General features: G+C 43.4%; 1 protein-coding gene and 1 long non-coding RNA gene across 2 annotated transcripts in view; one reads left to right on the forward strand and one right to left on the reverse strand.

Annotated features, from left to right (window-relative positions):
- Nucleotides 1-12,015, forward strand: part of LOC133960548 (uncharacterized) — a 383,773-nt gene that overhangs the window by 313,438 nt on the left and 58,320 nt on the right. The gene's annotated exons all lie outside the window — the stretch shown is intronic.
- ptprfa (protein tyrosine phosphatase receptor type Fa) overlaps nt 1-12,015 on the reverse strand; it is a 242,174-nt gene that overhangs the window by 24,062 nt on the left and 206,097 nt on the right. The window contains exons 24-25 of the mRNA XM_062395231.1: nt 6,563-6,686; nt 6,218-6,393 (exon numbers count right to left, since the gene is read on the reverse strand). Coding sequence (XP_062251215.1) covers nt 6,218-6,393; nt 6,563-6,686 — 300 coding nt within the window. The remainder of the gene's footprint in view (nt 1-6,217; nt 6,394-6,562; nt 6,687-12,015) is intronic.

Raw genomic sequence — 12,015 nt, forward strand, 5'->3', positions numbered from 1 at the left:
AAAATAATTAATGAAAACAATAAAATTATCAATTAAGAATAATACAAATCTGTAATCATTGCTTATTGTCGCGGGGCACCACCCTGGTTACAGGGACCAACAATTCAATCTTTAAATATCAGTCTCAATGATATAGGTTATATTAATAATCTCAATATTTAGTATTAATGATTATATAATAAACAATGAAGGGTTTTAAGTTCGAACACAGGCTATAGTAATCCAGCTGTATACACATACATATGCACAAATAATCACAGCAATACAAATACTTTAATTACAAAAGTATTCATTAAAAAGGGGAAATAAAGTTAATGTTATTTCAATGATTCTTCATTTAACAAACTCCAATATTTCAAAGATGGTAACAACAGCAGCAGCACTTATCACAATTGTCACACATGTAATACGGAGTATCTATGTGTGTGTGTGTGGTCGTGTGTGTCTGCCTGTCTGTGTGTGTGTGTGTGTGGAAGAAAGAGAAAGGGGAGTGGCTATGGCGTAATGACGTGGTGACGTCCTCTGGCCGAATTCAAGGTGATGTTACATTCACGTACTTCCAAGATGGAGGTTACCTTAGTGAAGCCACGTTGCGAAAAGCAAAATGGCTACTGGTCACTGACCTTAACAAAGGGGATCTTTAAGACAAAGAGATTTCTTATCTCGTGGTTTTGGCGCCGAATGGCGTCGAGATGTATAAATGCTCGTTAAATCTAGATTTCTCCATGTAACATGAAAGGTATAAATGTAGGTCGGGACGTGTGTAAAAACAGGTTTAGGAGGAGAGAGAGAGAGAGAGAGAGAGAGAGAGAGAGAGAGAGAGAGAGAGAGAGCGAGAGAGAGAGAGAGAGAGAGAGAGAGAGAGAGAGAGAGAGAGAGAGAGAGAGAGAGATTAGGAAACATCGTCAGAGACAACTACTAGCAAAGCAGGCAGTCCAGTTACGTGAGATTTATCTTTTAACAGATGTAAATCTCCGCACAATATCTCTGACGGTAACACGCAAAAAGGAAGCGCCGGCTCTGTACCGCGCTCTTCTCAAAAACACAGTAAACAAAGGAACCGGATGTGTCGTCTCGGCCCGCTGTGTAGCACGGCTAAAAACAGATCAGCGATCTACAAACAAACATACAATCAAACAAATGACACGCTAAGTATTTAAACTAGTCTCTGCCCAGACAATAAAGCCTCTTACTGTGACCTCCGCGGTGTTGCTTGCGCGTGGGGCGCGGATTTCCCGGAAGTCCAGTGAATCTGTCGTTAAACTTCAGGATGCGTGCGAACGGGCGGATTCCTGGAAAACAAATCAGTGTCCTGGCCTCTTAAGCGGTGCTCCGGTGGGTCTTGTGGTTACAACGGAGGTCAGCGCTGGGCCGAAAAGAGCGAAGTCTCTTGCTCTTGGAACGAAGTTCGGCTTCGTCTCTTCTGCAGGGATGAGCAGCGGTTGACGCAGCTGTGGATTTGGAAAGAAAGTCTCCGAGCTCGGCCAGCGAGCGAGTGAGTTCCTGTGCACGGCCTTTTCAAGTTAAAAACAAAAATAGTCTCTATCAAAGTAAGATCAGACTTAAGATAAAAGAAAATGAAAGAAATGAAAGAAAATAACTCTTGTTGCCCCCTTTAGCAACTAAATCATCTGGAAAGACCCGTAGGGGTCTGTTGACGTCTTCAAAGCAGGGAAAATGGCAGCGATTATTGATGTCTCAGTGGTTTTATTCTACCTGAGAGGTTCTGCCTCCTTGAGGTGCTGGTCATAGGATGATGCTGGCTTTAAGCCAATTGAGTGTCAGAGTTGGACCTCAGTGGGCGGGGCTTGGAACTCAGCGGGGGTCCTGAAGGCGCTTCAGGACATTTTCCAACCACCAGGGGGAGATTCTCAGGCCTGCTGGAGAATGTTTTCCCTCCAAAAGTTTTACAACCCTTTGTCCTCACCGTCGGCTCCAGTGTCTGGTGTTCAGCCTCTGGACTGTGGCCCAACAACGATCAGGATGTAACTCGACAACTTTATTGTGACTCTTCTTCACGTGTAACATCACATCATATAAACAGTGCGCCACACCTGGCCCTAGCCGGCCACTACATCTCCCCCTTTTAGATGAACGTTTAACTTCTTTGTCAGAACCTCAAGATGATAAAGTGCATTCAACAATATAGCTACTTTAGTTTCCTAACGTATCTTATAATCTCAGGAATTTACTCAAATCCTTATTAAAACTTATAAGTCTGAACTGAGAAACTAACAGAAGATAATATACTTTACTGTGCTATTGTATGGGATTACTCACTAGATGCATCAACTCAGAACACAGCTTTTCAACTAGACATTTCACTCTTCCAACAGAACATTATGACTTTTCATTTGTTTTAACATCTTTTCATGTTATTCTTTTCTGTCCTTCGTAATGTGTGTGTAATGTTCAAAGGTCCAGTCTTTCTGGAGCACTAGAAAGTCTCCCTGATCTAGTCATTGACATGTCACCTGATGTTGAGGGCACTGGTACTTCCCTGAGGTGTGCACGGTTGCGTCCCAGCCATCCTCCGTCCAGTGTCTCTACCTCATATGAACGTGGTGTCGGTGCAGGGCCCACGACTCTCCCTCTTGTGCGTGTGGCTCCGATCCACACCTGCTGTCCAGACTGAAGAGGTGGCAGGGTTTGAGTGCGGTGTCTCTGGTTGAAGGTTTGTTGCTGTCGCAGTTTCAACGCAGTGTCCTTTCCTCTGAATTCTTTGAGATCAGGCCACTGTGGTTGTAGCTGTAGCGGTGACACCGGGACTGGTGTTCTGATTCTCCTCCCCATCAGTAGTTGTGCTGGGGAGGTCCTGTGTGCCAATGGAGTAGACCTGTAGGCCAGCAGAGCTTTGTGGAAATCTCCCTCTTTCTCTAAGAGAGATTTAACAGATCTGACGGCCCGTTCAGCCTCCCCATTGCTGCGGGGATAACGGGGGCTGCTTGTCACATGTGTAAAGTCATAATCTCTTGCAAACTGAGAGAATTCATGACAGGAAAACTGGGGACCGTTGTCCGTGACAAGCACTTCTGGGCATCCATACCTAGCAGACACAGCTTTAAATCTTGCAATGGTCTGTTTAGCTGTTGTACCTCCAGGTAGGGTGCAAACCTCAACATAGCGAGAGAAGTAGTCTATCATGACTAAATAGTTCCCATTCTGCCATTGGAAAAGATCTGCTGCCACCCTCTGCCATGGTCTGTTCGGGAGGTCGGTTGTGAGCAGCGGCTCGACAGGTGATTGAGCTTCACGTGCACAAATCTCGCATCTCTCGACCATCTGCTTTACAACAGACGTGATGCCTGGCCACCAGACAGATTCTCTAGCCCTAGCTAGGCATTTGTTGATACCCTAATGTCCCTGGTGAAGTCTCTGTAGGATGGCAGGTCTCATGTGTTCAGGGATTAGGAGTCTCTCACCTTTAATGAGCAGTCCTCCTCCTTCATGCAGGACTGACCTTTCAGGCCAGTAGGGCAACAGCAACTCGTGTACATCTCGTCTGTGTTCCGGCCAGCCGTTCGCAATGTATCGACTGAGACGTCTGCAGATGTTGTCAGAGGTTTGTGCGCTCTTAATTTGTTCCAGCTTTGTCGGTGTGGCTGGCAGGCTTTCTACTACACTGTCGAAGTAAGCTTTGCATTCCTTTTCCAGGACTTGCTCATCCTCTGTGGCTGTGGCTGGAAGAGGTGCTCTGGACAGAGCATCAGCTGTTATCAGGTTTTTACCTGGGACATGGATAATGTTGAAATTGAATCTGAGCAGCCTTAATCTGAATCTGATAATCCTCGGCGGAAGGTCATCCAGTGCTCTGGACTTCAGGAGTGTTATGAGTGGCTTGTGATCTGTTCTTATGGTAAAATCTAGGCCGCTCAAGTATCTGCGCAGGCGCTCACATGCCCAGGTCGTAGCTAAAGCCTCCTTTTCTATTTGAGCATATCTCGACTCGGCTTTGGTCAAACTTCTTGAAATGAAGACGACAGGTCTCCACTCACCACCTAGCTGTTTTTGTGTTAAGACACCTCCTAGTCCATACGAAGAGGCATCGGCTGACACCATGGTTTCATGGTTTGGGCTGTATTGGGCTAACACAGTCTCTGACGCTAATTCTTTCTTAGTGTCCAGGAACGCTTTCTGTTGTGGTGCTCCCCATGTCCAGCAGTTCTCTGTCTTCAACAGGTCGCGGATGGGCTTTGTCAAATCAGGCAGGCGTGGTGAAAATGTTCCTACAAAGTTCACCATGCCCATGAAACGGCGAACATCTGCCACATCCTTCGGCTCAGGCATGTCACGGATCGCCTTTATTTTATCCGGGTCTGCTCTGATGCCCTGGGAGTTTATGACATGGCCCAGGAAACGGACTTCTGTCAGTGCAAACTGGCATTTTTCATTCAGAGTGAGCCCAGACTCTCTGAATTTCTGTAGCACCCTGTGCAGCCTATCGTCCTGTTCTGCCCGGTCCTTTCCTGTGATGAGGACATCATCAGCATGACACAGCACCCCGTCAATGCCATCAATCAGCTGGGAAATCCTCTTTTGAAAGTGCTCAGGGGCCGATGATATACCAAAGGGTAACCTCTTGAAGTAGTATCGGCCCTCTGGTGTGATGAACGTGGTCAACAGCATTGAGTCTTGATGGAGTGGTACTTGCCAAAAGCCTGATGTCGCGTCAAGCTTTGTGAAGACTCTGGCACCTTCCAGATGACACATGACATGTCTATTGGAAATATTAATGTGATTCAAAAAAAAAACTTAATGTTAAAAATAGGGTTGATATGGCACACTAATTAACAACACATTTTCACATTGGTGCTTGTTGTCAAATAGGTTGCCAACCCCTGGTCTATGGTTTATTTCTTGTTTGCTGTTGAGCAGGTTGTGGCCTACTTTTTGGTCAGTACAGATAAACAATGAGCTGAAACTCACTCTTAAGTTCTGTTGGTTCATCATCATCAATATTCCCTTTCACACCCTCACAGTTTTCACAATGTCATCTTAAACTTTGTTATTGTAATATATTAAGGTTAGAAAGACATGCAATGTATATTAATGCAATGCAAAAAGGACAACATTTGAGTTTTCAGAGGTTTAGTGATATTAAAACCACTGAGTCATTGAACAAAATGCTAGAATCAACATGTGCCCTGTGGTAGTCATGTCAGCATGTGTTTGTGCTGCCTCTATGCTCAGGGAGGTTTGGACACAGATGATGATAGAAACAACCATTTGGACATCAGTGCTGACTTGAGGGAACTGCTGGCTGCAGGCCACAGGAGCTGGGTAGAACAGATGGCATGATTACGCTTCAGAGACCTGGATGCGGGTGTCTGTGGAGGGGGTGGAGGGATGGAGGCTGTTTGGCGAGGCCTGCAGCAGACTATTAGGCTACATAGCCATCGGTCAAAGTGATGCAAGGAGAGAAAACAAATATGAGAGATTGACGAGAAAAACATCAGTAGTTCTCGTTATGTGCAAAAATGAATCCAAAATGTATTGTTTGTCTTTACAGTTGAGGGCTGGTGAATAACTGGTAAGATGGAAGCCATACCAAAGTGTCTGAAATTTTTAAAAACAGTCGTAGCAGTGTCAGAAGACACTAAACTTAATTTAGTTATGTGATAACTAGAGAATGCACTATATAGGGCATTTTAGAACGCAAGGACTAACAACTTGTTCAGTTCAGTTGGGAAAACTCTAGAGCATATCTGTTGGTATGGTGTGGTTTTTCGCCTATAGTGTAACTCAGCCTGCAGGCTCAGCTCTGTTGACACTAAGAAAAACTCTAGATTTGTGTCAGAGTTAAACTGAATTTGAGACATAAAAGCTGTTATGCACAGGTCCCTCACATCAACAGTGGACAGACAGATTGAGTTTGGTATCAGCAGCAGCTATTATCATGGTCACAGGTCAGCGACATCTAATATGTCCTGCACCTTTGGTTGAACTACAGACTGCTGTTACTTACTGTGGCACAGGCCTGATGGTCTCTGTCACAAATAATGGCCTGCTGCAGTTCTGCCATTTGCTTGTGGAGTTATTGCTCTGCTAATTCGCATCTGCCATGTGACAGCTGTGAAGGCATCATGTCCACCAGCAATTGTGCCAACAATGAGCCTGACCACACCCAATTTTAGTATGAGCACGCCCATTGGTGCACATTGTTGGGGGGAAATGACAACTGCATTGTTCTGAAACTAGAAAAGACAAGTAGGCTCACCCCTGACTTTTCTTCCAGATGGGTCATCATTACAATGGTGCAGGTTCTCTGCTCCCATACCATCCTCCAGAAATCAGACAGTGTCTCTGGCAGCGGACCTTGTGTGGCGATGTAAGCATTCTGCTTCCTGTAGCCATCGATGTAATTGGCATTAACGTAGTCACTACCTGGAACTCCTGAAGTGAGGACCAATTTGAACAGAAAGCAAATGAAAATGGCAGCCAATCAGAAAACAGAGGGTTTTCTATAAATCTTTATCTCTAACTACTAGGTTTAAAATAAAGGTCTGCTGCTCTCGGTATAAAGAAACGTTTGGGATGTCCCATGCTGTGCGATGTCTCTCACCGTCCACAGGTGTGAGGATGACCCTGGAGTGGTCATAAGCGATCACATTTGCATAACGATTCTTTGGCTTGTTGACCTCCAGGTTCGAGTGCTCCCAGGTGAACTGCTGTCCTGGATCAACAGACTGACACACAGGGGTGGGGAAAGAGGCAGACACACACACAGAGGGAGAGAAAGCAGGTAACCATTTATTAACCAAGCAAATGTGCCATCCTCCGCCTATCCCCTGGTCTGACAATATGAAAAGTCCATGAGGATCTGTAAGTACTCTGGATATGCACTCCTACTTTCCATTTCAGGGCTTGATATTACAGAACAGATGAGGTAATGGAAGGACAGTAATGCGGTACACTTTGGGACATAGATGACTTTTACTTCGTCCAATACGTACAAATTGCATTTCCATCAGCTGCAACCATGTGTGCAGACACTGGGCCTTTTGGAATGTGTGAGAAGCTGCATGTGTTGGGGATAGCCGGGTGTAGTCATGATGCTTTTTTGGTCCGTTATCTAAAATAATCATTTAAATATTCTTTTGAAACTCAATTATTATTGTTGATATTATATGAATCTCTTGCTAGAACAAAGTTTATATAGACAACAGAGTTCAAAACCACAAAAATTTACAATTTTCCTTTCGATTTCTAGACAAAGACACATCATCAAAGTTCAGTCATTGGTTGAGCAGTGAGGAGCCAATGCCTGTGATGGCAGTGATGGTGAGCTCTGATATGAGCTGCTCTGCATTGTTTACTGGGTGTGAACGCAGGCACAGGTTTAGCTAAGGATTGTTATTCATGCATTTAATGCTCCTGCTACTTATCTTACATCATTTGAAAACAAACACTCACAGGCAAAATAAGGCAGTGACAAAGAATCTCATATCCTGCTGCCTTTCCCCCTGACTGGGTGGATGGCTACTCAGCCTCCCCACAACTCCAAAAACTGATAATAATGACAATGGAGAAAGAGGTTGAATGCACAATTTATTCAAAATCTTGATAGGTAAGGCTTCCACCACGCTGCACCAGCAAACCAGTCACATAACTGCTGACACATCAATCAGCCATTCTGCCTGTCAATTGAATCACTTTCACTGAGTTTCAACCCTACAACACTGCTCAGGAAACAGGCAGGGGAACAGTCAGGCATGAAGCATGTGGATTAGTTTATATCATAGCAAGGCCAGCATTCAGCATCTGATGCCACAGTCACTGAGTAAACCACAATAATGTATCCAATTCTGCTTGGCCATGAATTGCCTGCTCTTAACATTAAACCTGGGTAATATAATTTCAAGACATTTTCGTCAACTTCAGTGAATGTTGTTTAAATATTTGTCCTTTTTCTTTGGTGTGATCTCATCTTTTCTTTGGTGTCATCTCTCACGTTCTATGCCACATGTATCTGCATATTTATCAACTAAGTGCAGTCTCAGATTTGGTGGATTTGGACACATCTTGGGCATCTCATTCACCAGCTCTGGGTTCTATGACTTTGAATAAACAGCAGCAGCCATACAACCACTGTATGGCAATTTTGGCCTGGATCTGGACAAAGGGTCAGACCCAGGATTTCTTTAATAATATCTTTAACATTGTGAGATAGGCTCTTTGGCAGAGTAATGCATTCTATTGGGTGTCATCCCAGTACATAGTTATAAAATGTTTACTTCCAAGATGAGTTGACACAAGAGCTCCTCCTATGTTATTTGTTAAATATGTCCCATTGAGGTTTTAATAAAGAAACTGCTATGATATACTAAGTCTCTTTTAGAAAAAAGAGTATTATGATGTACACCGTAAAACTACTCTTCTGGAAATACATATTAATAATAGCAACAGTGTGGAAAATATTTATTGCAAATGGAACAATGATATTTCAATGGATGTGGCAATAAGCCACCAGGCTCAGATAAAGCAAAAAATAAGATTAACTTGGGCAAACCAGCTTTTATCTATTTAATACTTTGATACAAGATTGACAGAATTATTATCATGCAACAAAGCTAATTGCTATAGAGGCCATATGCATGATGTTTAATGTTTCCTAAACGTGTTGCGCGTGTTGCAATGCAATTCACCGCCAGAACACTAGGCGAAGTAACTTTTTTTTTCGAAAACAAAACACACAAACAAGAGACGTCTTCTTCTTCGTCGAATGTTTATTTACATCGCCACTCCGGCTCCTCATAGTAGTGATGGGAAGTTCGGATCTTTTTACCGTATCGGTTCTTTGAATCTCGTTCAGTAAAATGAACGAATCTCTTTTTGAGTCATTCGTTCGTTTCAACGGGGGGTGCAAACGATCCAAAGACTCGTACCCGGCAGATCAACGAATCGTTCAAGTCCCGACTGTGTTTTCCGATCAATGATTCTGTCATCTGCCCACAGAGTCTTCGGGCGACGTGTCGGCCACACAGAGCGAGCTCATCTCGGGCGGCGGAGGGGGAAATCGCTCCCGAGCCCCCCGGTCACCTACATGCACGTCTGCGAGACGGAGGTGTTCAGCATGGGGGTGTTCCTGCTGGGGACCGGAGCCTCCATACCGCTGCACGTCCACCCGGACATGAACGGGAATCTACGGAGCTCCTGATCCCCACGCTGCCAGCACATCCAGCTGGCCCGCCGCATCCGCGGACACAGAGCTTAAACTGCTGCTGATCCACTGACTATAACAACGCCGCATTCCTACACTTATAAAATGCAATTCAATGTGGAAGTAATCCAAGTATTCAGAATACGTTAATCAGATTAGTTAATGTAACGGAATACGTTACAGATTACATTTTGGGCATGTATTCTGCATTCTGTAACAGAATACGTTTTGAAAGTATCCTTCCCAACACTGGAAATGTTAGACTTGAGAGTAGTAAGACACCTATATTTAAAAAAAATAAAATCTCAAGATGGTAAATTTGCACACAGGTTTTAAAAAGTGCATGCCTTGTGTTTATACTTACAATGACTTTGATTAAATAACGTAAATGCACACCAATTTGTTATTCTTGTTTCTGTAATGAGCAGTTAAATAAAAATGTGGGTAAGAATATTGTACAGTATCTAATATTGTGTTGGTCATATTTAAATCATTCATTACGTTTTTTGGGGGGGAAAGAGAGGATAAAATAAAAGAATCACATATTAAATCTTAATCGCAATTAGATTATTTCCCCAAATCGTTCAGCCCTATTCACAAGTCATAATGACTGGTTTTGTTATTTTCACTTTACATTTACACTTACAGTTTAGTGCAGTGTAGTGATTTCCCGTGATAATTAAATGCCAGTGTGACAATAAATGACAATTTAAAACCATACAAACTCATGTTTTACTGTATATAATAGAGGAGGTTTTCTTAAAAAAAATATGATCTGCCACACAAAAGCTGTCAGTCATGGCTGCTTTTTAACACGCGGAAGGGAATGAGGTAACTGTTTCCTCTTCTGAGCCTATGGAAGTCATGTGGGAAAGGATCCAAAGACTCGTAACCGGCAGATGAACGAATCGTTCACCTCCCGACCGTGTCTTCAGATCAGTGATTCGTTCTTCTGCCAACAGTCTTCGGATCAGTGATTCGTTCATCTGCCGGATACGAGTCTTTGGATCCTTTTTCATGTGACCTGCATCAGCCTATGCAACAGTCCCGATGCGCGGCCACGAGAAAATGAACGAATCACTCTTTGAGAGGACTCGTTACTCCTGAGTCCTTGTAACGATTCGTTCAAAACTAACGAATCGTTCATGAACGACACAACACTAGAATGAATCACTCTTTGAGAGGACTCGTTACTCCCGAGTCCTTGTAAGGATTCGTTCAAAACGAACAAATTGTTCACGACCGACACATCACTACCTCATAGCCTTTTTCTGGCGGAGAAATCGGCCAGTCAGTGACGGGTTATACAAGTGGTCATACTTTCGGATCTCTTCTGCCAAGTGCTCTTCTATTTGGTCCATATTTGTTCTTCTAAATCTTCCGTGATTTCCGCGTATTGTGGGGCATGAAACCGGAAACTAGACTCCGGACGGGACGTAGTCAGCCGACCATTCACAAGCCTTGCGGGCTGCGTGAGGCTCGCGTCGTTTTTCATGTAGTAAAATTGGCGGACGCACGCAAGCCGCCAGAGGGCTCGAAAGGGGCGTGTTGCGTGTCTTGCGTGCATGCGTGCGTCCATGCAACACAAGTATAATTTGGCCTGTAGTCCCAACACAGACTGGCTCAATCATCAGATGCAGCAAGCTGTGAGATCCTCTGGCAGAACCACTTTAAACACAACCCTTATCAGCTATTCATTTCATAGTGAGCCTGTTAGACTCACTATGAACTAATGGCTGGAGAGTGAGTGAGTGAGTGACGAAAGAACCCAGTTATATTTTCTTGCAAGCCTGCAGATCAAAGTTGATTGAGAATCTGATTGCAACTGAGCATCTTACTAATCAACTATTTTCACTGACATTTGTGCTTTATTACTGATAATTTCTGTAATATTCCTAGGCAGTAAAATGTTGCACCGTGATGTGGTTGTATGGCTTCAGCGATACATAGTGACTTGTGACTTGTGGATTACACCAGGCCTGTAGCCTTTGCAGTATTTGAAAAAAATCCTGAAATTGGATGGGTGTGGTCTAAGCATTAACAATTGTTTGGACAGAGGAGCTGAAGGTTTTCCAGTTGATCTCCATTCCGACCTTTTATCCCTGGTTATGAGTTTTTTTGCTGTGACCATAACAATGTATAGATGGCCAAGAGGAATTTACGAGAAATGGAGCAAAAATAGAGCATTGATAGGGGTTCTGTTATGGCTCAGTCGTGGATGGCTGTCACTGGAAATTTAAACTGGTATTTATTGATTTATTAATATTTATTCAGGTAGCTGCTATAAGAAACAGGATGAATGCCATAAACAGAGCATTCCGAAGGACAAAGATCCAAAACACCAAAGGCATTTCCACTGACTAATTCATGTGTTGCTGCTCAATTGCTTTAAAAAAAAAAATAATTGTTGCTTTTAATCACTGTATCTCCAACACAGTCTTTTATTTTGACATAAACCTGCTCTAATTAATGCTGAGACTTGAAAGAAATGCCTTCTACCCTAAGGCAAGCTTATCTGGTACATGGTTTGTATTTATAATGCACTTTCCTAGTCTTGATGATCATTTAAAGTGCTTTACAGTAGAGGCTTGATTTTTCTAACTGCTGAGAGAAAATGTGGTTCAACTCTTGCTCAAGCCCACTTCACTGATAAAGAGCACAGCTGCTAGGACCAAGGTATATCTGCCCATAGTCCCTTTAAGTGTGATTAATAACTTGCTATTTAAAATGTTGTGGTGCCTCATGAAGGAAAATACAAAGCACCTGAGGCTGCACTTAAGCCTTGTTTGATTTTATGATATCAGGATTTGAAAACACAGGGAAGTGCTGGCTATCCATTTACTTTAAGTCCAGTA

The sequence above is a fragment of the Platichthys flesus genome, chromosome 9 (genome assembly GCF_949316205.1).
Source record: "Platichthys flesus chromosome 9, fPlaFle2.1, whole genome shotgun sequence".
Classification (NCBI taxonomy): domain Eukaryota; kingdom Metazoa; phylum Chordata; class Actinopteri; order Pleuronectiformes; family Pleuronectidae; genus Platichthys; species Platichthys flesus.